The sequence below is a fragment of the Uranotaenia lowii genome, chromosome 2 (genome assembly GCF_029784155.1).
Source record: "Uranotaenia lowii strain MFRU-FL chromosome 2, ASM2978415v1, whole genome shotgun sequence".
Lineage (NCBI taxonomy): Eukaryota > Metazoa > Arthropoda > Insecta > Diptera > Culicidae > Uranotaenia > Uranotaenia lowii.
The window spans coordinates 414,738,599-414,764,709 of NC_073692.1; the positions used below are offsets into that span (position 1 = coordinate 414,738,599).

The 26,111-nt window shown below is 38.7% G+C and overlaps 4 protein-coding genes across 7 annotated transcripts; 2 read left to right on the forward strand and 2 right to left on the reverse strand.

Annotated features, from left to right (window-relative positions):
• The first annotated feature begins 464 nt into the window (after nt 1-464).
• LOC129747526 (mpv17-like protein 2) lies at nt 465-3,104 on the forward strand. Of its 4 annotated transcripts, none has more exons than XM_055741784.1 (3): nt 465-621; nt 800-1,613; nt 2,103-3,104. In XM_055741784.1, exons 2-3 carry the CDS (start codon nt 1,349-1,351, stop codon nt 2,510-2,512), a joined length of 675 nt encoding a protein of 224 aa, XP_055597759.1. In that variant the 5' UTR covers nt 465-621; nt 800-1,348; the 3' UTR covers nt 2,513-3,104. The 4 variants fall into 4 exon arrangements, with proteins under 4 accessions (XP_055597759.1, XP_055597762.1, XP_055597761.1 ...); XM_055741787.1 differs by having other exon boundaries at nt 467-621; nt 1,344-1,613; XM_055741786.1 differs by lacking the exon at nt 465-621 and having other exon boundaries at nt 664-1,207; nt 1,344-1,613.
• Nucleotides 2,813-6,946, reverse strand: LOC129747524 (N-acetylgalactosaminyltransferase 6-like). Its single transcript, XM_055741782.1, has 3 exons — nt 6,398-6,946; nt 5,878-6,233; nt 2,813-5,092 (listed from the first exon to the last, which is right to left on the reverse strand). The coding sequence occupies exon 3, from the start codon at nt 5,039-5,041 to the stop codon at nt 3,206-3,208; it is 1,836 nt and encodes a 611-aa protein (XP_055597757.1). The 5' UTR covers nt 5,042-5,092; nt 5,878-6,233; nt 6,398-6,946; the 3' UTR covers nt 2,813-3,205.
• Nucleotides 6,947-7,699: 753 nt separating this feature from the next.
• On the reverse strand, nt 7,700-8,800 carry LOC129747880 (exosome complex component RRP43-like). Its single transcript, XM_055742259.1, has 2 exons — nt 8,673-8,800; nt 7,700-8,618 (listed from the first exon to the last, which is right to left on the reverse strand). The coding sequence occupies exons 1-2, from the start codon at nt 8,690-8,692 to the stop codon at nt 7,805-7,807; spliced, it is 834 nt and encodes a 277-aa protein (XP_055598234.1). The 5' UTR covers nt 8,693-8,800; the 3' UTR covers nt 7,700-7,804.
• An 8,224-nt stretch (nt 8,801-17,024) lies between these two features.
• On the forward strand, nt 17,025-23,506 carry LOC129747717 (G2/mitotic-specific cyclin-A-like). Its single transcript, XM_055742046.1, has 5 exons — nt 17,025-17,837; nt 19,293-19,924; nt 20,088-20,292; nt 21,791-22,038; nt 22,106-23,506. Exons 1-5 carry the CDS (start codon nt 17,634-17,636, stop codon nt 22,299-22,301), a joined length of 1,485 nt encoding a protein of 494 aa, XP_055598021.1. The 5' UTR covers nt 17,025-17,633; the 3' UTR covers nt 22,302-23,506.
• The last annotated feature ends 2,605 nt before the right edge of the window (nt 23,507-26,111 follow it).

Genomic DNA, 26,111 nt, shown 5'->3' on the forward strand with positions numbered 1-26,111 from the left:
TTTTTATCATTTTTGTCATTTTTTGTCATTTTTATCATTTTTGTCATTTTTGTCATTTTTTATCATTTTTCATTTTTGTCATTTTTGGCATTTTTGTCATTTTTGTCATTTTTGGCATTTTTGACTTTTTTTGCATTTTTGTCATTTTCGTATTTTTTGTCATTTTTTATCATTTTTCATTTTTGTCATTTTTGTCATTTTTGGCATTTTTGACTTTTTTTGCATTTTTGTCATTTTCGTATTTTTTGTCATTTTCGTATTTTTTATTTTTTCATTTTAGAATATCCGGTTTTTTGATAAATAATCAAGTTAAATGTCCAAATTGAATTCTAAACATTCAAATTTCTCGACATATCTGTTTCGTCCAAATTTTTTTGATCCACACTGTACAGTTCAAAACCCTCACTCAACATCGGCGTGCGATGTTTTTCATTTGTTTTTTTATTCAAGGGCGAAGAGTAAAATTTAAAACTGTTGTTAGACGACTGAGACCTTTAAAAAGTTATTTTAAAATCAAGGACATCAAATTTTGGGAAAAAAGTTGAGTTGAGGATTGCCAAAGTGTTAATTTTGAAGATTCCAACTTCACTCTCTCCATTGATTGTTTTGATAATAATCAAGGTAGGTTCAAAAAATCATTTTTAAGATTAACTTTAAGTTGATTGGCTTGAGAAGTATTTGAATAATTGTTATCATTCATAAAGAATCTAAAAGCCCAATCGTAAAAATACTCACCAATACCTACGTGGAAAAAAATTCTCAGTGCAGCTGATTCAAAACGTAAACAAACTCTTATCAGTCGTTCGACAGCTTCCTATCGTTGCCACCCACACATCTTTAAAAGGCTGACGCAACGTGTTAGGAGGTATTTCCCAGGTGATCGTTCGCGTAAAATCTTTTACTATACCCATTCACCCTTTAGCTGATGCTCACAGTAAGTAGATCGAAGTGGTCAAGTGATCGTTCAACGATTATCCACTAACATTGGTTTCTCGCAGTTGTACAAGTTTGACATTGTATTGAGTCGATTAAAACACTGGTTGAACTTCAGTCGTCATACTATGGGCGGTTTACAATTCACGTAACGATATCGCCATTAGGATATACGCTGTCGAGGCGCGGAATCCCAAACAGATAGAAAATCCCCTTCGACTAGCGTAACCAACCAGTTTAGGTGATTCATATTACCGGCTGCTGTATCAGAAAGGTAATTCTAGTTTCACAGAATCATTCGCAATGCAGTAGCGGGTCAGAACGGAGCCTAAATCACACTTATCTGCTAATCGAACGAACAACAAATTCAAAGATTTAAATAAGCCATACTTACGGTGCCAAAACTTTAGGAAGGATGAGCAAATTGTTGCGTTTTGCGGTACTTCGGGTCAACGGAAACAGCTTTAATCGGACGCTCAGTTCCAAGGCAACCCCGGTTCAGCTTGACCCGCCATCGACTGCGACGAAACGCATATGGCAGCTCCTGTTCGGAAAGTACCTTCTCGTGACCAATACCATCAGTTCGGGGCTGCTGATGGCGGTCGGTGATATTGCCGCTCAGGAAATCGAACAGCGGCGACACGGAACCGAGGACCAGCCGTATAACTGGGTGCGATTAGGTGAGTTCGATAAATGGGTGTGGGGGACCTTCATCTGTAATTAAAGGATAGAGAGAAGGACATCCAATTACTTTGTTGCAACAAATTAATTTGAGCTTTAATATTTGTATGAGTTTTATTAGTTTGAAATCAAATTCACGCAATAAAGCTTCGTTTTTGAGAATAAATTAAGTAGGTATGTACTCGATTACAACTGTGAACACGCAACAACATCGTTAACAAACAATCAAAGTACATACCTCTATAATTACGCATGCAAAAATGTGCGAGTAGCTTTATGTAAAATTCATTATACCTTATCTCTACTCCACTGAAAGTGAACGTATTGGATAATGTCAAATGAAATAACTTTTATCTTAATTTATGATAACTGTTATAACATTCATAAATATTTCAAACTTGCTTTTAACTTCGAATCTTTATGAAACATTAAACGACTAGAATTTTGTATAAATAATTAACTCAACAAATTTTGTTCTCACCTCTCAGGTCAAATGACGCTGATTGGATTCGCGCAGGGTCCCATGCATCACTTCCTCTACAAATGGATGGATCGATTCCTGCCAAAGTCCGACACCCGAACAGTATTCAAAAAAATTGGCATCGACCAGTTTGTGTATTCGCCTATTTTCATTGTCAGCTATCTGTACAGTGCCGGCCTTCTTGAAGGAAACAGCATACAGGAATGCACCGACGAGCTGACGGATAAATTCAGCACCATCTACACCGCCGACTGGATGGTGTGGCCACCGACGCAGTTTATCAACTTCTATCTCATTAGTCCCAAGTATCGAGTATTGTACATTAACGCCATCACGACGCTCTACAACGTGTTCATCTGTTATGTCAAGCACAATGACGATCTGCGGATAGCACCAACTTTGGGAAAGAAACAGTAGACGAACATATAGGAAAACTAAAGGACAAACCTGAAATTGTATGTAGAAATTTGGAAAATTAGCTGATAGTTATGTGTACGCATAAGAGAAGCAGTGTATATACATATATGCCAAACATTGGAGAAACAACAAGTATTTAATAATTTATTGAAAAAAAGTGCTGAAGTCACTAGGGATAATGAAACATGTTTAAAACATGTTTTCTTAAAAAAGATAAACCATTCACACACAGGACGCTTGTTTAACATTCGCTCCCCTAATGGTTTTTCTTTTGGTTCTCGTCATAAGTAGCCGAAATGATTGATGTTTCAAAAAAGGTAATACTTTATTGCTTGCATATCCTTGTGATATTACCTACTGTGTTGGCGTTCGAAATCTTTGCTTAATTATTTTTCGTTGTTGTCTTCTTGCATAACCTTCGTTTTGGACCATAAATTTTAATCTTATAGACTAGATATGTAAGTTTTTGTTGTTGTTATTATTGTGATTATCATTTTCAGAACCATCCGAACGTGGTTGGAATGTTTCTATGGCAAGTAGAGACTATTTGTTCACAAAGTAATAAACATAGTAGCTTAATAAATGGAAAGCTTTTCACAAATCTTCTCTGAATGTCTTTTTTTTAAACAATTTACAGCACGAAAGAACTTTGAGCATCTAACAATCAGTCAACAAATTTTTCTTCTGATGAACTTAATCAATAAGCTTCGCTCCGTATGATTTCCAATTTCTGATGGCAGTCATATTAACGTATCCCCATTTCCATCGTTGGTTTGGATTACTATCACTGCAAGGATTAACGAAAACAGCCTTCTTGTTGGCATCCATATCCAGACACCGGTTGTTTCGGCCTTGCTTTATCATTTGACTGTCCGCGTCGTAACGCCACATCTGGTTGCCCTGGCCTCCGTGGCAATGGAACAGTAAAATTTTGGCATTCGGAACACTTTCCGAAACGTCCCAGCACATCTCACCGAACTTTATCCTGAGATCTCGATGCCACGAAAGCTGGAAGTACTGGTTCGCTTGTGGCTGCACCTTATCGGAGGCACACGGGAACAGCCCTATGGTACCCTTCTCTCCACTATTTAGTGTGTCAACGCACAACGCTGGATGAGCAACAGACTGAATTGCACCGTTGGCGAAATCGGCCGGTTCTATCGGTGGATATTTTTCCACCAAATCAAAAGCAACATTTTCAATGAACCACTTGAAAGACTTGCATTGCAGTTTTTCACGGATGGCTATCTGTTTCGATAGATCTCCAGCATCCGTATTTTCGTACTTTTTCCTATCTCTCATATACAGATATTCTTTGTACTCATCCATCCAAACTTCAGCCACCCTTTTGTAGTTCTTAGTGAGAAAATCTTTCTTCCTAGGGTTTCCAAATGGAGCATAGCCTCTATAAATGTGTCCCACGCGGGAGCAAGGCGCATCCAGCATACGACCACCGCACTGCCAAATTTTAAAACTCAGTTCATACTGCTCTCCTCCCCAAATATCTAATCCCTCATCATATCCTCCCAGTTCCCAGAAGAACTTTGAGCTAATGGCAAACAGTCCACCTGCCATTATAGGACTTTCGAAAGGTTCCGATGGATTGGCCAAATCTTTCGGCAACAGCGGTAATCTTTTGTAGTAAAACTTCCAATCAAAGGCTCCCCTAGCTCCTTCATCCTGTGCTCGGTACTCGAACGTATCCCAATCGATAACATCAATGAACGGACACACACAGGTCCTATAATCTTCAGCGATCGGATCCAACAACGGTGGCAGCCAATTTACACTCGCTTCCGTGTGGGAGTCCAAAAAGATCAAGACATCAGCCGTGGCCACCTTTGCACCAGCCAAACGAGCCGTTATCAACCCAGACCGTTCAGGCAAATGAATCACTCTTACTTTAGGCATATTCTCTGCTACATATTGGTCCAACTGGTCCTTCAAAAACTCTTTTGTACTACAATCATCAACCAAAATAATTTCACTTATCAATTCCGGCGGCGATCTGAGCAGTACACTCGAAGCCGTCCTCAGCAACGTGCTCCAGTGTTCGTTATAGAATGGAACCACCACGCTCACCGTAGGCAACTCGGTTAAATACTTTTTCTTCCTACAATCCTTGTGCCGAATATCGGGCAGCGATCGATTCAGCGAAATCAAATCACTTAGCACAGCATTGAAACCATTCTTCTTGAACAGCTTATCCTTCATGGCTAGATCTTTCTTCTCCAAATGTGCAGATTTTCCGTGTTCCCCAACGCCGCTCCGTTTAGCTTCTTCCTCTATCAACCGATAGTCGTGCCAATCGATCCGCTTCCGGTACACATTTTTAGCTGGCCCGTTGAAAAACGAGCCTTGCTTTTTGTGGGGTTGCTGCCTCTGAGCCAGCGACTCCGGCTGATGGTCCCCGTTCAGATGGTTTTGACTGTCTACCACACTGAACGAACGCACGATCAGAATGATGAACAGCAGCACGAAGCCACCAACCAATGCGTACTTCAGTAGGACACGTGTGTTGCGACGCATTCTGAGCCTCGGTTCTTATCGTTGGTTGGGCATTCAAACTCTTAACGGTTTCTGGAAAAAAAAGGGAACAAAGTTAGAAATTTTCGATGAAGAGATCCTAAATAGATACTGAGTAAAAGATACTAGCGATCATACATTTAAAAAAAACTATAGGAATAAACTTGATTTAAGTGCACCACGAAACACTTCAAAGCATTTGTTGGTCTAACTCCACTATAGTGACCATCCGCAGCACGGTTATGCCTGAGCTCGTTCAATGTATTATCCATGGACTGTAAACATTGCTAAAGTATGAGCGCATACACGTGAAAAATTCAGTAAAAAATTTCGCTTATTTCTTTTACGTAGAAATGAATTTCGCGTCACGAGAATAATTTCTATAAAAGACATTGTTATTTTAAAAAAAATGCATCCTAGCACCAAGTAATCAAGTAAGTCCCAAGTGAGTCCTACTTAATTGCATTTGAAATTCCATACGGGTGCTTTCGAAACGCTATCCTGACTACAAGCATACAAAATAAAAAAAAACCTACATTCAGAAAGCTACCCTCGGATAAACAAATTGGATCACTAGTTTTGTCTATAGTTTCAGCGCCCATTAACATTTCCCATTTAGATTGGGTTGTTCAAAAGTTACACTTTCCTATTAACCATCATCGATTACTATCTGTTCACCGCGGACGCGGGGTGGGCGACGACAAACAAAAACAAACAAGAATCACGATAAGACATCAGCGTATACGATTGCTTCATTTCAGCTTTGCCAAATATTGACACAGATGAACGCGCTTGGCTTATTTAAAACTTGCTAAATTTCAATAGCGTCAAACTTTTACCTTCTAATTCGGCTGTCTGCAGCAAATCCAGCCAGTTGAAATGATGGTTGGCTCCCACTGCGCCTATCTTTTGCACCCAACTATGAAGTACCCAACAGTGTCGTCCGTCAGGCTCGTCGCGCTAGACAAAATAGATGAGGTGGCACACTTTTTTCCTTCACCTCGCGATATCTCGATATGCTGCCATGCAATCACCAATGTTCTGCTACTCGTACCTAGTATGACTTCTCTGATGTTATGATGGCAGACAGCAGATGCATCTGCAATTCACTTCTGCTCATCAGCGACGGAGCATAATAAAGTGTTTAAAGATTTCCTTATTCTCTCGCTGTTCCAACCGATGCTTGTATGGTAGCCTAAAATGGAAAGCAAACAAATATACGAGGGGAACACAGTGACAAGCTTATGATGAATTGAATCAAATAAAAAAAAAACCTAGTGCAAAACAGTTAAGGAATGATGTACGCTCTTCGCTCAGCAATCACCGACCATTATGCTGATTATAGCGTATCATACTCACCAGTTTAATTCCGATTTGTTTGATGAGGCACACGAAAATCACCAACCGCAACAAGTGGGACAAAATTATCTGATTTTGACAATGGACAATTTGATATTCAGAACAGGTCACAGACGACAGCAAAGCATGCAAATCTGGCGAAAAACAAGGCCTCACGGACAGGTTATTTTTCGACGTGACAAGCAGCAGGTTGACAATCTGCTCGCGGTACCTCTGCGTATTTATTGACGTGGGAAAAAGCACTAGCGATGTTCGGTTTGCTGCTGCTGTGCGGTTTATAGTGTCATCAGATTCTAACTGTCAACCAGTGCCTTCGCAAGCAGGCAGCAAATCTGGCTGCCAGAGATCCGAAATATTAACACCACGACTGACGAGAACTACAACGATATCGTGCCGACACACAAATACTTAAGGCCTAAACCCTAAAATCCGGCTTCATGAAATACAATTTGTATTGTTGAATGAAAAGGTGCCCATTACAATAAACTGCTGTGGCCTTTGCAAGTTCATTGAAAACCAATTTAACGCCCTTCTTATCAACAAGCGACTACCGTGGCAAAACTGTTAAGTTAAACATGTTTACTATAAAATAGTATTTTCATTCATCAATTGTTTTTGGTGTTTTCCTTCATCCATGTACCTCCTCATATTTCTGCCTTCAACCACACTACTACCTAGGGATGTTCGAAAATTTTTTTTTTAATGATTTCTCTGATCTACTCTGTTTGACGTACGGACTAGTATTTTTGGTATGTGGATAAAATTTTACAGCTTAGCCAAACAATTTTCCCACCTTGGTCCAAAAAGATTTTGAGACAATCTGTGGTTCTGTAAATGATCTTTGATTCAGATACTATGCTGATGTGTATAGCTTAATGAGCCTATAGGGTGATAACCCTAACCCTAACTCTAAACTAATGACCCTAACATTCAAACAAACCGCGGAATAAGTGCTGATCAATAGCAAAAAATTGAAATTAATCCTGAAAATTTATCCAATTATATGAGGTACTATGTTTTCTTATGTTATTATAGCTTTACTGATAAGTTTTAAAAAACTGAATATATTTAGTTCGACCGTTTCATTTGAATAATAAATCCTATTATCAAATTTCCTAACAACTAAGTTTTTTTTGACTAAGTTGTTCGATAAAATAAAGATGCGATTTCAACCATAGTCAAATACCAGAATAAACATTTGCATCTGTTTTCTCAACAGTGAAAAGTAAACTTTTGCGGACTTGTCAACCAATAGTCAATTGAAATGTTTGTCGCATGTTATCGATTCATTTGAAGAAAGAAATACAATTACTTCAAACATCTCCCATGTTCAATACTAGGCACCAATCTACACGGCATTTTCTTTTCGTCGTCCTAACCAAATAAACGACAGACGAGAGTTGCAATTCAGCAGGTCTTATTGCTATTTTTGGTAAGCTTCTTCACCAATGCCCGCACCGACTTTTCCCGTTTCATCGCATTCTCAATGCATTGATCCAGCAGATTTTGTTCCAGCGGATCGCCGCCACTCTTTTGAATGTAGCTTAACGTCGAATCACAGATACTGATGGTGATGGTTGAGGTGGCTAGAGATTCCTCCTCGGCCGTCGGATCGGCAATAATCTGCCCATTGAATACGGCGAACGATGTGGTTACCGGAATAGAGCTCACTTTCAACGGAATCCTTTCCTCATCCTCTAAAATCTCCCGCTCATCCGTATCGGGATTGTATTTGATTTGTGGCAGCTTTAGCGTGTGCAAAGCTGCCACCAGAGCAATGACCGAGGCATCGAAGACACATCCATCATGATCCAGACAAACCAAATCACAAAACAGTGCCCAAACCAGTTTCTCCTTCGATATGCAAAGGTCCTTCAAATTTACACAACCCGAATTGAGAATAGAATCCGCGAGCGAGCAGCTGTACACCTGGGCTTCCTCGCTCGGCGGTCCGGGACGATATTTGGGAGAAGCCAGAGGGGATATTTCTATATTTGGAACCAGGAAGCCCATTTCCGGTTCAAGGGCTTTCGGTGGAGCAAGTTCGGCCTTGATCCCACAAACCACGGTCGTGTTACCGATTTTCACAATAGCTGAACCATCAGCGGAGTGGATGGAACCGAAATTAATGGCTAGTGGCCTGAGGTCCGCAATTTCCCGCCCATCCGGTCGAATGTTGTGCTCCAAATAATCTCGGTAGTATTTCACCGGATGGATTTTTCTGTAACAATTATTGATTATTAATAATCTAGTAAAAAACAAAAACTATACTTACTTGTAGGTTTTAAGGTCCATAGTCGTTTTTTAATAGAATTTTGATTTAAATTTGCATTTCTTCTTCTTCTTCTTGTTCTGTTGTTGATTGCGACATGTCGTTTTCAATCAACGGTGGGATGGGACCGGTGTCGATGACCATATGCCCAGCATGACGTAATACCAGCTTATCGCCTCGCAGTCGGGCGAAATCATCTGGTTTATAGCGTTTATAATTCTGACTTAATCTCTTTTAGGAAATTTGTCACCTCTTTGTAGATTGAAAGATCTTGTGTTTTGAATAGGTCGATCAGTGTTGGGAATTTGGAGTTGAACGTATATTTTGCTCTTGCTGTGTTGAACTTGTTGCAGGACATAATCGTATGTTCTGCGGTTTCAGGAGTGTTGCACAAGTCGCAGTCTGCATCATCAGCAATTTTCCATTTTGCCAGCCAGTATTTAGAATAGCTGTGTCCTGACATTATACGGTTTAGAGTGCGTATCTCCCAGTTGGTGAGTTGTTTATTTTTGTACCATGGAAGCTCCTCGAAACTGTTTTGAATCGCTTGAAAATACTTTCCAGGTTCTCCTTCTTTCTTTGCATAGTCAACGTACCATATCTTGGTAGAATTAAGCTTTCGTCTACTAAACAGATTCATGGCATCCTTCATAAAGACACCGTTGTTGTATAACATTGTCGAGTTGGTACCGATCTTAGCTAAATCATCCGCGATGTCATTTCCGCCTAGTGATATATGACTAGGTATCCACTGTATTGTGGTTCCTAGTTTGTAAGCAGTATTAATTATCTGTTGTACTATTTGGTTTCTCGAATTGCTTTTTAGGGTGGACCTAATAATTTGGCATGCCGAAAGTGAGTCGGTGTATATCACCCCATTGAAGATGGAGTCAGCATCTAGATGTTCCAGCGCGACATGTATTGCAAAGATCTCTGCGGTAGTGATGCATGTTTCGGTTTCCAACTTTAAACAAATTCTTTTATTGTACTTCGGTAAGTAAATTCCGATCCCACATGCCTCTTGTATTTTGGAGGCGTCAGTGTATATTTCCGGACGGTTTTTATAAATAGTGTTTTGCGAAAATAATACTAATTGTTTCCAGACTCTAGGATCCGTTTGACTTTTGATGCCTTTAAAATTTGTTAGTTCCGTTTTGACATCCAGTGAGTTTGGAAAGTTCGTTTTGATACTAGGGATTATCGACTTGAAAATGTTGAGATGTGCCATGAAAGTTTTTTCGACCAATGTTAGTTTTTCGTTTGAAAAAGTTTCCTCTTGCAGACCAGCCAGCTGTTTGTAGACGACCGTTTGATTAGCCACATGTTTTACGATTTCCCTGCATGTAATGTATTCAATTCTAATTCTTGGTGGGCTTTCAGCGACTAGAGCTGCTAGAGTATTTATCGGAGTAGATTTTGTACATCCTGTTATTTTCCTCCAGTAAGCATTTGTTAGTACCTCTAATTTCGAAATATGCGTTTTGGCGGTGTTTCCAAAGATGGATATTCCATATTCTATGGTGCTACGAACAAGCGCTCTGAACAGAAGTGCAAGTGTTTCAGGGCTCCCTCCGTTTCTTATGCCTGAAATTACTTTCACCATATCGGTGCGATCTTTGATTCTTTTCCCCAAAGATTCTATGTGGGGTTTGAAGCTCAAAGAACGATCAATCTCTATCCCAAGGTATTTGTATGATCTTACTGTTTCAATCTTTGTTCTTTGTAATAATAGATCCATTTTCTCAGAGGTGCGTTTGAAGATTATTGCTTTGGTTTTATTTGGGTTTATTTCTAAGTTTAGACTTTGGGCTCGAGATTCAAAGTTATTTAAGAAATCCTGCGCTTTTTCAGATGCATTTTTTGTGTTCTTAGCTGCAACGACTACCATAAAGTCATCGGCGTATTGTACGAGTGTTACATCTTTGACTTTGATTTCATGGAGGGAAGCTGTATAGAAATTAAAAAGGGTGGGCGATAAAACGTCACCCTGAGGTAATCCGTTGCTTATTATTCTGTTTAAATCACAGTCTTCGGATCTCAGAAATATTTTTCGGTTTCTAAGAAACGACACAATCCATCTAATAAATTCGTCAGGGATTCTTGAGTTAATCATTATCTGTTCTAGAGTTTCGGTTCTTACTGCGTTAAAAGCATTTGAGAGATCAATGAATATTGCTGCTGTTAGTAGTCCGTTCCTCTTGTTCGATTGTATCAAATTAGTTACGTATGTGCAGCAAGAGGTCGTCGATTGTCCTCTCCGAAATCCGAATGATAGCTCAGGTAAAATATTTTTGGATTCCAGGTGAAAATTTAATTTTTTAAGTACTGCCGAATTCAAGATTTTGGTTAATGTAGGAATCAGTGAGATTGGTCGATTGCCAGCTGCAGTAGCTTGATCTCTACCTGGTTTTGGGATGGCAATGGTTCTGATTTCTTTTAGGTTATTTGAAAGATTTCCATGTCTCCACATTTTGTTTAGGTCGTAAATGATAACGTCAACTACTTCGGGTTTTAAGTTACGTAACATCTCGTATGTTAACTTGTCATTACCTGGGGCACTCGATTTTTTACTTTGAAGTATGTAATGCCATCCTAGTCGATCTAAGATGTTATATTGTGTTGGTGGTGGAATACTGATACATTCATCGAAATAGACATCGTTTGGCCCAAAATGGAGATCCAAAAATTCATTAGCAAGTATCCTACTGTCTTGAACAGCGTTATTCCTTTGGGTCTTTTGTTTCCCTGTCAATCCACGAACTTTTTGCCACAGTTGTGACGAGTTCGTTTGTGGGTTAATTTCTTCTGTAAATCTTTTTATGCTCTGAGTCATGTGTTCTTTTTTAATACGTTTAAAATACGCAGTTTTTTTCTTCAGGTTCAACAGATTTTCTAGGTTTGACAATTTGTTAAATTTCGAAAGAGCTTCTTGTTTTTGAGTCCAAGCTTCTTCTACCGTATCGTCCCACCAGTATTTAGGATTAAATTTGTTTTTTATTTTGTTGTTCCTAATGATTTTGTTGGAGTGCTTCGATAATTCAGTCAGGTTGGAAACTTCGTCCACTGATAATTGGCTGATTTCTTTAAGTATTTGAGCTTTTTTAAAAACGAATTTTTGATGATGTGGTTGGGAAGTTTTGAGTTCTATGTGTATTAGTAGGTGGTGACTGCCGATTGTTTCTTCGAGTACTTTCCAGGATAAGTCGAAAAACAAGCTATTGGATACTGCAGTGATGTCAATTGCAGTAGAATTTTTGTTTATGTCGAGTGGTCTGAAAGTGGGGCTACCATCGTTTAAAATTATCAGATTCGAAGGATTGAGAACATGATAAATTGTTGAACCTTTCCTATCGGTATTCCTACTGCCCCAGACCGTGTGATGGCTGTTGACATCTCCTCCAATAATAACTTTAGGGAAATTGGAAAAATGTTTAGTAATATTTTCCAATTCTTTACGAATATCTTCATGGTTCGTGGAAGGACTTATATATATCGAAATGATAACTACATTATTGAATAAGATTTTTAGCGCTGCGCATTGGATCGTATCACATGTAGTGTTATATGGAATTTTTCGAAATCCGAAGTTGTTTCGGATATAGATAGCCGCGCCTCCATATCCGTCATCCCTAGATTGTAGAATTTTGTTGTATCCGCTAATATGATAAATATTTGTGCTTTCTAGCTCTTCTTTTGTCCATGTTTCTGTTAATATCGCAACTGTGTATGAACGTGACATCAACGTACGTTGAAGCTCCTGTTTATGTTTAGAAATGCTTTGGATGTTAATTTGAACTATATTTAAATTATCCATATTTTTTAGGGTTGGTGTGTGTGGGAAAGAGAGCTTGATGATATTATTGTGACTGATTGGAGTGTATTGAATCAAAGCTTATAAACTGTTTGCTTATTTCGATAAAATTATCACGAGGTTTACCTTTTAGGCTGCACTCTTCGAGGATTTTCGTGTAGTATCGTGTTATTGCATCTTGTACTGCGCGATTAATGGTTGTTTCGGTGGTAATTTTATTTCTTTTCTCGATTTCTTCTAGTTTGTTTTTCCATTTATCTGATTCGCTTACCTTGTGTGAGTTGTTCAGGGCCGTTCCAGTAGCCTCAGTGTCGCAAGTGCTTTTTGGTCGTTTCCTGTAGGTTTCTCTGGTTTCCTGGGTAGCTTGTGGGCTGGCTGGTCTGCGACGGATGGTGTAGCTGGGTTTTGGTTCTGTGTTTCTTTTAAGGGCGTTGGCGAAACTTATGGCCGGGGTCGGTTCATCAGCAAAAGATGAAAGGGCGTCGAAGCGATTGGAGGTACCAACGGAAAATTTTTCACGGGCTTCTCCATACGTTAATCCATTCTTGGCCATAGCGGTCTTAATTGCGTTTTGTCTATTACGTTCCGGGCAGCTGGTGTCGTCAGTTCCATGATCAGTTTTGCAATACACGCATTTAACTGCCAGGTTGCATTGATCGAATTCAGTGTCGTTACTGTGTTGGGTTCCACAACGTACACATCTGCGGGAGCTTCGGCAATCACCTGTTTTGTGATTGTATCGTAGGCAGTTTAGGCATAGTATGGCTCTACGTACGTACGGCTTAACCTTCATTGCACAAGCGTATAGCTTGACTGTAGGCGGTAGTGTGTTTGTCCGGAAAGTGATACTCACCGTTGTTGTTGGTACTGCAGCGTTGTTTACAAAACGGTTTAAGCGATATATGTTCATTATTGGTACTGGGCAATAAAGTTCCTGTTTGATTTCGTCGTCCGTAACATCTACTGGTATATCGGTGATTACTCCAGTTACCGAAACAAGATGGCGTGGTATATAACATTTGTAACCCTGTGATCCTGGATATTCGCTACGGATAACACGGTTGGCTGCTATGTGGCTGTTAAAATAGGCAACAACCTTGGTTTTGCCAGCAATTTTGATCTCCGTAAGACATTGTTCAGTGGAAAAGATTCTTTTTAACATACGTCCAACTCCGATTCGATTGATTGATCGAACTATCGATTGAGATTTCTCCTTATCCTGTTTCTCCTTATCCTGTTTCTCCTTCTCCTGTTTGTCCTTATCGATTTCAATATAAACTCTGTAAGGAGCGGGGTCTTCGGCTCGGTAGTCGTAATTTTGTGGAGATTTTTTGGCTCGTTCTTTTTGTTGCAAAGTTGTCTTCTTTATAGCGCCTGTGCTGGTGCTAGCTGTTCCGGTTGCAATATCCGGTGGATCGGTGTTCATGTTTTCGGCGTCCATCTTCCACTCGCCAAAATGGCGGTGGGGATCTTTTTCAAGGAAAAAATACTCTAATTCACACTCGGGGGCTGTTTCAACTATATATCTTCAAAATTTGAACGTTTTATTGACTAATAGTCGTAGACGGAGTCTGATACTCTCTTAGATGTGGTAATATTGTCGAAAAAACACTTCAGAAAAATAACACGCGACCGTCGCGTTACAAATGGCGGATAGAAGTGCATGAAATTTGCATTTCTGAGAATAAAAACACGTGAAATGCAAACATCTGCGCTCGATGGAATTTTTGTTTGTTTTTGTTTAAAGTGTAAACGTCAAAAGTGTACTAAAATTTGAATTTGAATGTGCTCTAAAAACCCAGTAGGAAATGAGACGATAGAAATACTGAAAATTTTAAAATATTTGTGAGAATGCGAGAGTGGCATGGGAGCAGGTGTGCCAGGTGGTTTCGTCAAAAATCAGGACAATGCGAAGTTAAAAATCAGGATTTTTCAGGACACCTCTTGATTCTTGAAAATGATAAGGATTTCTGCTTAGATTGCATAAATAGAGGCGCAATACAGGTGCTGAAAACGCCTTTATCTATGCAACAACAGTACGCAGTTTGTTTTCTGGCCGGTAGCTCATATCGAAAAACACCATTTGAATATCATCGGAACCGAAGATTACCTTCTGTTAAATGGGTTCAACTATTCTATAACCTATTTATTCGATTTTCTCATAGTTTAACTACAAATTCGATCACATTTAAGAAGTTTTTATAAAAATCAGGACAAATCAGGACATTTTAGGGACAAATTTTCAAAAATCAGGACAACTCGAGAGTTTTTAAAAAATCAGGACGGTCTCACGAAAATCAGGACAAATCCTGATAAATCAGGACACCTGGCACCTCTGCATGGGAGAAAGGCACTTATGATTATTCCAGCGTTTACAACTTCAGTGAGAATACAAGGTTTGTGTAATTTTTTTTATTAAATTTTTAAATAATTCGTCAATGAAAAAGACTTAAAAGTATTTTCCAGATTTTATGAACCAGAAGTATGGAGCATTTATCGGAAGAAATCCGAGACGGGGGAAACAACCGTTAGCCATCATCGGGACAAGAGAGAGGTCGCAAGGTGTCATTTTCGCATTTTTTAATATTTTGTAATTTTTGCAATTTTTGTTATTTTTATCTTTTTTTTAATTTTTTCAATTTGTTCATACATGTCATTTTTTTCTTTTTTGTCTTTTTTGCATTTTTTGTCTTTTTTATATTTTTTTTTTAATTTTGTCTTTTTTAACATTTTATATTTTGTTTACACGGTTTTCTGTCTCACGACATAACCTAATGAACATTATTTTATTTATTTATTTACATAGTATTCCGTCTCACGACATAACTTGACGAACATAATTCCTAAAATTCACTCGGTCCAGGGCTACCGTTCTCCAATTTCTCAGGCACCCCACGTTCGCCAGATCACGCTCCACTTGGTCTAACCACCTCGCTCGTTGCGCCTCCGCTCGTCTTGTTCCTACCGATTTCGTAGCGAACACCTGTTTTGCAGGACAGTCGTCCGGCATTCACGCAACATGTCCCGCCCAGCGTATCCGGCCAGCTTTCACCACCTTCTGGATACTGGGTTCGCCGTAGAGTCGCGCGAGCTCGTGGTTCTTCCTTCGCCTCCTAATATTCCCCTAATTCACTCATCCATGGCTACCGTTCTCCAGATCACGCTCCATTTGGTCTAACCACCTCGCTCGTTGCGTCCCTGCTCGTATCGTTCCTATATACCGGATTAGCTTCGAACACTTTTTTGTAGGACAGTTGTCCGGAATTCTCTCAACATGTCCTGCCCAACGTGGACCAACATTCGCCACCTTACGGATACTGGATTCGCCGTAGAATCCTGCGTGCTTGTGGTTTATCCTTCGCCTCCCCCACTCCGTTCTCCTGCACGCCGCCAAAGATGGTTCTTAACATTCGTCGCTCGAGTTTTTTCTCATTTTAATCATTTATTTTGATTTTGTCATTTACGTCATTTTTTGGCATTATTTTATTCTTTGATCATTTTTGTAATTTTTGATTTTTTTTTCTACGCTATATTTTTTGTAACTCTTGAAATCATTTTTATATTTGTAATTAATTAAATTTTTATATTTTTGTTTACATATATAATTTTTGTGATTTTTTGTAATTTGTTGCGGCTAAGGAGCGTCAAATGAGGCAACCGTTTTGATAGCAGGGTACACTTTATTTGTTTATCGGCTTCAAAGCCGATTTTGAAGCCGATAAACAAATAAAGTGTACCCTGCTATCAAAACGGTTGCCTCATTTGACGCTCCTTAGCCGCAACACTTGTAGATATTGTAGATTTTTTTTAAATTTCCGTAATTTGTAATTATTCTAATTTTTATCATTTTAGTTATTCTTGTTATTTGTGTAATGTTTGTTATTTTGTTTTATAATTGCCCTTTCTTGTATTTTTTTTTTTTTTGCTAAGTTTTTAATTTACGTATTTTTTGTGTTTCTTATTTGTGTCATTCTTGTAGATTTTGTAGTCTTTTAAATTTCCGTAATTTGTAGTTTTGTTTTAATCACCGCACGTACTTATAATCTTTTTTGATTGATATATTTTCACCGAAAAATATCAATCAAAAAATATTATATTTCCGTAATTTGCAATTATTGTAATTTTTATCATTTTAGTTATTCTTGTTATTTGTGTAATTATGTTTGTTATTTTGTTTTATATTTGCGTTTTTGTAATTTTTATAGTTTTTTACTATGTTTTTGATTTACGATTTTTTTTTTAGTTTATAAATTTGTGTTAATTTTGTGATATTTAGAATGACATATTTTTATGGATATTTGTCTCGTATTCTATTTTTTTTTAAATTAGAGCACATTCAATTGTTTTTAATTAATTTGGCACTCAACTTTTCTTACGCAGGGCCCATTGCCAGTTTGTACTAAATAATTGAAATCAAAATTTAGTACACTTCTGTTTTCGTTAATTTTTGAGCGGCTGAAAACAGCTCGCCGATCGCGAGCAGAGCGCATCCAGCAGCAGATGTTTGCCTTTTGCTCTCCTGACGAAACGGGCGCACAAAAGAAGAAAGACAGAAACGAACACATCAAAAAACGGATCTGCTGCTGCTAGCGAGCGAGGCGAGGCTAGCAAGATCCCTCCATTTGTAGTGAATTTGTCAAAGCAAAAGGAAGCATCATCGCGTTTCCAGATCTGTGGTGAAACGCAGTTTGGCTTGATTTTGCAAGATTGTGTTAAATTTCAATGCAGCAAATACTTAAAGCATGCAGCACCTTCCAGTGGCACTAAAATGCGGATTTGATAGCTAGTTAAAACCGCTAATTTTTGAATTGCGGCACTCGGAAAGGATCACGGAAGAGTCTTCAAGAGCCATCGTCGCCAACGGTAAGAACAAAAAGAAGCGAACGCGGGAGAGAGCCGAAAGCGCACTGGAGCGAGCAGGACGGCAAAGAGATAAATACGAAAAAAGTCAACGGTAACGAATCTCGGAATTCCAAACAGCCATCGGAAAGAAGAAGCGATCTTTTTAAATCGCAGAAAAAAATCGATCCAAGTCGCCCTTTGCTGGAAGAACAATAAAAGACTCCCGCAAAAATCACAATAGATCGTCTTCGGTGGGAACTCAATTGTTGAGATAAAAAAAAAGTCAGCGAACCAACAACTGCACGAGAAACATGGCGACGTTCCGCATTCATGAGGATCTGGAGAAGGAGAACCGTGTTTTGGCTCCGATTGCTCCCGTTGGCAAGGCTCCGGCCGGATTAGGTCTGAAGGTTCAGGCTACCAACAACATCAACCAGCAGCAACGGTCCACCTTCGGGGTGCTGAACAAGCTAGCTGTTGTCAACAATGGACGTGAGCTGCATGCGGAAAAAGCGGTAGGACACGGTTCAAAAGTAGCATTTGAATGTTCAGTATGGGGTAGCCATAAATTTGAATTTTATTTTGTTTCATTCTATTTCTCAAACTTTTCTACTAATCAAAGAAAATTAAGGGGTTTTGAGCTTACTTCGAACTTTAAATTGAGGAGTTAGGATCGGGGGATTGCAAGTGATTTTAATTTAATTCATTGATCGAAAAGACGGTAGCATTAAAGTTACACGTAACTGTTGTACAAGGTCAGAGATAGAAAACGTTAAGAGATTTAAAAAAAAATGCGGCACAATTATACACAATATGATCATTCTAACTTATATTCTAAATCATAATCGTTTTGACTTTATTTTAAATTTTAAACTGTTATGTTTTTCCATGAATATAGTAATTAGTTTCAATATAAATTGAGCCGAATTAGTTATTTTTTCTTTTTGATAGGAGTTTAACCCGTTAAGGTCATTCTTCCTTGAGTGGTGCAGAATTAGGGCTAGTCACGGTACATGTAAAAATATCTTATGCATCATATGATTCAGATTTTACGTTAATACCTACAACGTATGTACAAAATTAGAAGGATATGAAATGGCTGAAGTATTTCGTAAAACGCTAACTTGCAAAGAAACGAAGTGGATCTTGATTATTCATTCAATTGTAAACGTATACTACATTTATACTCTACAAACTATAAAAATGTACCACAAATCCCACAAAATGTGCAAGAAAAATTTTTCACAAAAATTAGCTGTTTTACCACAATCCATCTTGTCAAAAATTAGACTAAAAGTGTTTTGCAATGTTAAAAAAAAGTCGAATTCAACATTCTGCCTGCACCCCTCTGAGCCTTAAGGCCTTAAAGTTAAATTTTCTTTTTAGGTAGCATACGTCAGCAGCAATATCATAACCGTAAACAATTCAATGCTATTTGAACTTTATTTTTGTAGTTTTATCTTCAACCAACGACAACACTTGAGCTTGAACCTTGGAATAATACTGATTTGTATTTGCAAATTTCTTTCCGAAAGTTTCGTAAATATAATGTTATTAACGTTAGCCTGTCAGTTACAATTAACTATAAGTTCAGTTTAAGGAAAACACATACTTCTTTAACAAAAAGTGTAGAGGCATCTTCTTCATCATTTCTATGTATAGATTAGTTCATTAAGTATATCGATCAAACAAGATTCTTATATTGCAATATTCGACAATGTAGTCGCTTTAAAGTATGTTCTTGAAGCTAAACATGTTTCTTTGTCAAACTTCATTTTGGGAAGGCTAGGTATCGAATTGTTCCTCTTATTAGTTAATCATTTGAAACTTGTGTTCAAAACTGCCTTAAGTTTAATGTGGCGAAAAAATCTAGACCGTTGATTTGAAGATAGGTAGAGCCTTTTAACTATCCTAAATGTTAGTAAAGGCAAACTTAGAAATTATTTAAAATTGTCTGCAAATATTCGCAGGTTTTGAAAGACCCGAAGCTTCGGATTAAGCCCGCAGTGGTGCCGGTGGTTAAAGGCAAATCGGCGGACGAAAACGAATGCCAGCAGCCGGTGCAGGTAAACAAAGTCAACCTGAAGCAGGCGGAACCCTTCAAAGCCTTCCAGGTTTACGATGACTCCAAGGAAAATAATACCGACATCCAAAAGAAGGAGCCAGAAGCCAAACGAGAACCGCTGCAGGAGCTAAAAAATGCCGACCTGCTGGAAACGCCAATGTCCGTGGGGGAGAGTTTCTCTCCCATGTCGGTGGACAAATCGGTAGTGCTGATCGAAGATACTAGTATCATCGCACCGCGGAATGATCGTGAGCGGTTCTTCGAGGTCGAAGAGTACCAATCGGACATCCTGAAGTATCTGAAGGAAGCGGAAAAGCGTCATCGTCCGAAGCCAGCCTACATGAAGAAACAGCCGGACATTAACCATTCGATGCGCACCATCCTGGTGGATTGGCTTGTCGAGGTTTGTGAAGAGTACCGTCTTCAGGGGGAAACCCTCTGTCTGGCTATTTCCTATATCGATCGATTCCTCAGCTTCATGTCGGTGGTGCGCGCCAAACTGCAGCTGGTCGGTACAGCTGCCATGTTCATTGCTGCGTAAGTATCCCAAATCGCGCCCAATCTTGAAAAGAAATGAAACAATTTCAAGTAATTCACTTTCTCTTGTCCTTTTACTCGACCTTCTTATCGGCAACCCGTCTTCGATTCCTTATGAATGCGAAACTAATGGACCAAAACAAAAAAAAAACAACCCACACAGCAAGTACGAGGAAATCTACCCGCCCGATGTGGGAGAGTTTGTGTACATCACCGACGATACCTACACCAAGACGCAGGTGCTGCGGATGGAACAGCTTATCCTGAAGGTACTCGGGTTCGATTTGTCCGTACCAACCACGTTGGTATTCACCACCCTGTACTGCGTGATGAACGACGTCCCGGATAAGGTGAAATACATGTGCATGGTAAGTTGATCAAGATAATTTTCACTCTTGAGGGAAAAAATATGAAAATCGGTTATTCAATGAACAAATTTGTAGAATTTTGATTAGTGGTTTAGACTTATAGGTACGCTGTTTTTCGGACTTATTCTGCAAGTCACGTGACATTATTGTCTAAATTTCAGCTCGTTATTTCCAGCAACCCATCCAGGCTACAAATATTAGCTCGGATAATCTGTTATCTGACTTCAGAGCTCATCTGAACCTATGTTTACTTCCTGAAACGTTTCTTGGAGTCAAAAAACCAAGGACATTTCTCAAATTACGTCACTTTATTATAGAGTTACCACAATGACCAAATTCTTAACAGAACAGACAACTTCCTACCAAAATCAACTGCATACGACGACGATGAAAAAAAAACTATTTGTTCGAGGACACCTCAGTATGGAAACTTTTGATCAAACCTAAGAGTATTATATTATGGGTATTAAGTTCCCCAAATGCCATAGGATTTAAATAATGATGGTGAAAATCCCAGAAAAAAACCATAGAAAGGGGCAGGTCTATTAGAAGAAGCTAGAAAATTTAAAGGTGGATCATTCAAAAACTTTCCTGCAAAAATTTAAAGCAAAGGTTAAATTAGCTGAGTCCGTGATCGATTCAATCCTTTTCAATATCTCTCTAGACAAGGGTCTTTCTCAGCTGATAAAAAATAAGAATTTGTCTGAAATAGTTGTTCCTCTATTGTCTGTTGTATAGAATATTTTTGTTTTCGCCAGATTAAAACTTCCAGAAGAATATTTTAACAACTATTTCAAAAATTATCTCTTACCTCACCTCTAATCATCCAAATCAACTCTGTTGTAATCTCGAAATCTTTGGAATAAATCCGGACTTGAGCGGACTTATTTTATTACTCGATTTGCAGGTGGAGATCTTAAAAGCAAATGATAAAGAATTAAGTACTTTTTGAATGAGAACTTGAATAGGAGTTTATTAAACAACTGTTTGGTTCGACTGACATATCAATAATTCACTTACTCAAAATAGTCGTAAATACCGTATTTTTCCTGATGCACACGGACGGGGTTCGCAACGTCGCGATAAACGATCATGCAGATAGTCTTGACTTTTGCGGGCCACTTTTACCACGCGCTGCGTGTCGATTGTTTCAAAAGATTCGTCGATTGCGAGATTTTCTCTGCTGCAGTCTTTTTACCAATAGACTTATGCTGGTCGTTGAGCTATCGTTGAGGGAGTTTTCCTCCCCATCTTGTTCAACAGTTTCCTCCTGGCTGATGATGGAATTTCGATAATCCTCCTCGGATTGATTTTTGTCATCTTCCTCTGTAATGGCAGCCTCATCGACTTAGCATCGCGAGTTTCCTAGGAGACTTGTAGCATGCGATTGATGGCCTAAGGAAAATGTACAGTAAATAACGTAAACAATGTTTGAGTACTACATTGCAATCGCCTATATTATTTAGCAAAACTACCACAAACTCTATCCTCCCAACAGTATCTCTGTGAACTTTCCCTCCTGGATGCCGATCCTTATCTTACCTACCTGCCGTCAAAAATTTCGGCCGGAGCGCTCGCTCTCTCCCGCTACTCGCTCGATTTGCCCATTTGGTCCCGAATGCTGGAAACGAACACCGGCTACCGGTTGGAGGACCTCAAGGATATCATTCTAGATCTTAACAAAACCCACCAGAAGGCAGAATCGCTGGCCCAGCAAGCGATCCAGGAGAAATTCAAGGGCAGCAAGTGAGTAAAATTATGAGGGTTATGTAAATTTTCAACGGTTATTGACAAACATTTTAATCCCACGCAGATATTTGCAAGTGGCCACTGTCCCAGCGACCGAAATTTCGGAAGAAATGTTCGACAACATGTGCAAATCACTTGCAGCAGCCGCCGCCTCCAGTGAAGATCAACATGAGGTCAGTTCCACCTCCAACCCGCAGACCGTTGCCGTGAGTCATAACGATTCCATGAGGGAAATGATGTCGTCCCTTTTGTTTGTATAAGTACAGCACAGCACATTTCATTTGCTAAGTCCCGTTTTTTCGCCAAAAGTCTCTTATTTCTCGCACCAGTAAGAAATAAGTGTTCATTTATGTTTTTATAGGTTTATTGACCGATTTTCTGTTTGTTTCTAAAGCACCCTTTTTTTCAACTGCTCTAATTCCGTTGGTATATTTTATGCCCCTATTGACGAATTAATATTTATGTTAACCAAAACATGCAGCCTCTGAATCTTTTAATTTAAAAAAACAAATAAAATCTAGCTGGCGATACCATGCCACTATTTAGCTTTTTCGAACGATGGCAATGATACAAAAAGGTATAAAACACAAAAACGACAACATGTATTTAACTAGTGGAAGCAAATTGAATGTTAGATATAGAAACTATCCGAAGGGAACGCGTTTAGCTTATTGAAGAATTTAATTCCTTTTGTAGATTAATCGCCAACTTATAAGTAGTAATACATTTAGGTACTTTAAGAAAATTCAACATAATTTTCCCTCTCTCTGACATCATCTTTTCGGTATTACCCCAGTATGCTTTTGAGAGAAACGACAATAAAAAATGTTCAACCCATTTCAGTTCACCAATTATAAATTATATAAACCGCAATAGAGGTATCCTTTGATACAATAAGTGAACCTAAAGAACAAAAAATAACATGATTCATTATAACGTGAAATTGTATCAGCTAAATTGAATGTCGTAAAGTTAAAAAACTACAATATGCTGCCAAGGTGCGCTGCCACTCAAACGTAATAGCTGTTAAGCAAATTTTAACCATAACGTTACAAAACAAACCGATTTTCAAACATATTTCTTGGGCGCCAATTTCTCCAAACCAATTACGCTTAACCCCTCTGATGATAGCCTTTGGGGGAATCAATCGGGATGAATTGTACTGTACCTACCTGATAAACTCTAACTAACGACCTAAGTGTGACGCATTATTTTCTGTAGGTAGGTAAGGAAATGTTTTTAACCGCAGCTCCAGCCAGCCCGAAGATCGCCGAGATGCCTCGAATGAATGGCAATCAAATTTTAAGTGTTTCTCTTTTAACAAATTCGTGGTAGGATTATTTATAAGCACTCACTAGGGCAATTGATTTTTTTTAACAATAATATAAATCTGCACAATACAATGACTAACCTTCGCGGTACCGAATATAATGATGGTCAAATAAAAATGAAACTTTGCACAAGTCTTGTAGGGTTGTTGATGATTGAGAAGAAACCTTAAAAAAACCTTTTGAAAGCGGCCCCGTCAGTAGTCTTCCGTTTAGAAAATTAGCCTAGAAAGAAGGGGAAAATGTGTGGGTCGTATTATTGTATTACAGGAGTACGATGAACAGTCAACATTCAAAAAAAAAGATTCAACGAAAGACTAAGGAGAACTGCAAGCGGTTTCTTCATCACCTGTGAGAAATGTGGCGATAGATACCCCAACGACAAGAGAATGGGTCTACAGACTTATCAGAAGCATCAAACAGGATGAATATGTAAAACCGAGAGACTCGGAACCGGTATAACAAATCTCTCAAGGATAAACCGTGGTTTGTGTTTCGACCAAATCTGGATCAAATTCGGCTGAAGGGTAAGTCATTTTTTTCCTAAACTAACCGAAGTTATTTAAATTTTTTTCCTGACTATGTTCAGCGTATTTTTCTTATCTTAAATTATCTTTTCTTAATATCTGAACGTAGAACAACAGTCGCATTGCACATTAGACTGAGTCGATTTGGGGTCATTTTGGAATTTCTCAAACCCTGGGGTCTTAAAAGCTTTGTCTTGGTTCAAAACTCATCCATGATTTTTTGCAAAAATTTTAAGTATCGTTTACATGAGTAAATTTGAACTTTTAGGTTTGTATGGGAAAATTGAATATTTTGTACTGAAAAATCAACATCATTTTTGTTTCGTCTATGGAACCGAGTCAGCTGATGGCTTTTGTTTGTGCTAATTTATAAAATTCCTGAAGGAAATTTACCGCTGAACAACTTTGTCGAAGACCGTAACTTCGTATCTTTGATGTTTCTTCTAATGAAATAAAAGGCACAACTTATATGATCAAGTACTCAAATAAAACTGACTTACATCAGCCACCGAGTCATCGTACACGGAAAATAATAAAAAGGTAAAATTTACCGAGTTAGCAAAGGTGAACGCTCGTGAAAGCCAAAAAGGTAACTTCTACCTCTTCGAGGTGAAACTCACCTCACAGTGAGGTAAAATTTACCTGAATCGAGGTTGGAAAAAAGGTACAATTCACCGAGAAAAAAGGTGAATCCAAAAAAGGTAAATCTTACCTCGTAGCGAGGTGAAGTTCACCTGAATTGAGCTCGATAAAAAAGTATAATTCACCTAGAAAAAAAAGGTAAATCCAAATAAGGTAAAACTTACCTCGTAGCGAGGTGTAATTGACCTGGATTGAGCTAAACAAAACGGTACAGTTCATCTCGGAAAAAATAACTATTTGCCGAATCCGTTTATTGAGGTTAAGCTATGTTGCCGTTTTGGAACAAGTTTTGCCTAATATGTGAAAATCGGAATAGAATGGTAAGTATTTTCTTAGATATCATTTAGTTGTGGTGATTCTCGTCATAATACATTGCTTTTGTTTCAGATCGACCCATAGAGCTTTGAGGTGTATTCCACGTCATCCTACATCCGGAAAAGCCGAACCTGACCGGATTAGTCGAACGGAGGAGGTCATGAATGTACGCAACGCAGGAGGATTCGACGGCCATGGCGGCTCAGAAGAACGCAAAGCCGAATTAACAATCCCTATTTATCTCCAATAAATATCACTTTTGAAAGAATTTTGTATTTTTTTTTTAATTCTTATTGAAGAAACCAATCAATCCAACCAGCATTTACCATTTGAATCAGTAAATGGGAAAACGGTATTATTTACCATTTTGCGAGGTGAATGCGAAAAAGGTAAAATTTACCTTTTTGCTAGGTGAATTGAAAAGAGGTAAAATTTACCTTTTTGCTAGGTGAATGAAAAAAAGGTAAAATTTACCTCGAAAGGGGGGTGGAAAAAATTCACCTCGCAAAAAGGTAAATTTTACCTTTTTTTTATTTTCCGTGTATATTTTCTCATATTCGAAAGCTCATCAACAGTATGTCTGTTCAATCCACTCTAGTCGAAACGGGTCGAAACAAGTAGAAATGGATTGACAGTTGATCACCTGTCTCTTTCCAATTGACTTCGACCGATTTCTACCAAGTCGAAGCTAATCTTGCTGCCGAGCTGGATTGGTTTCGACTAGTTTCAACTTGCTCCATTGAACAACGACCTGACTAGTTTCGACCAAAACATTGGCTCGTTGAACATCTATCAGTTAACAGAAACCAGTTGAAACCGATTTTTACTAACGATTGAACGAAGCTAGTGTTTCCATCGCTCATGCTTTTTTTCCCCTGAAGCACTCAAATAACACAATTTGAGCGCTCGCCCTGTGCTACCGGAGACGATTCCTACACGTTCATGCAAACCTCCCCTTTATAAGCAGAATTCGTTCTGAGTGACGCGATTCATTTGCTGTAGGGAATGTATATCCCTCAAGAGTTCCTTGCTTCCTGATGCCTTAAGAGGCCGAACGATCGATACTCGATACCCTACTGAATATGAATGCCTCAAGCTAGCATTTTGTGTTGAGGCTAGCATCTTCAAGCTCGGCGCTAAGGATGAGGCAACAACAAACGCACACGATGCGCTGGGAGAATCAGCTATCTGGAAGGAACTATTTCAATGCGTGGTGAATAGTGAAATCCAAGGTGCTGTGTGTGGAACAGATGGTCAC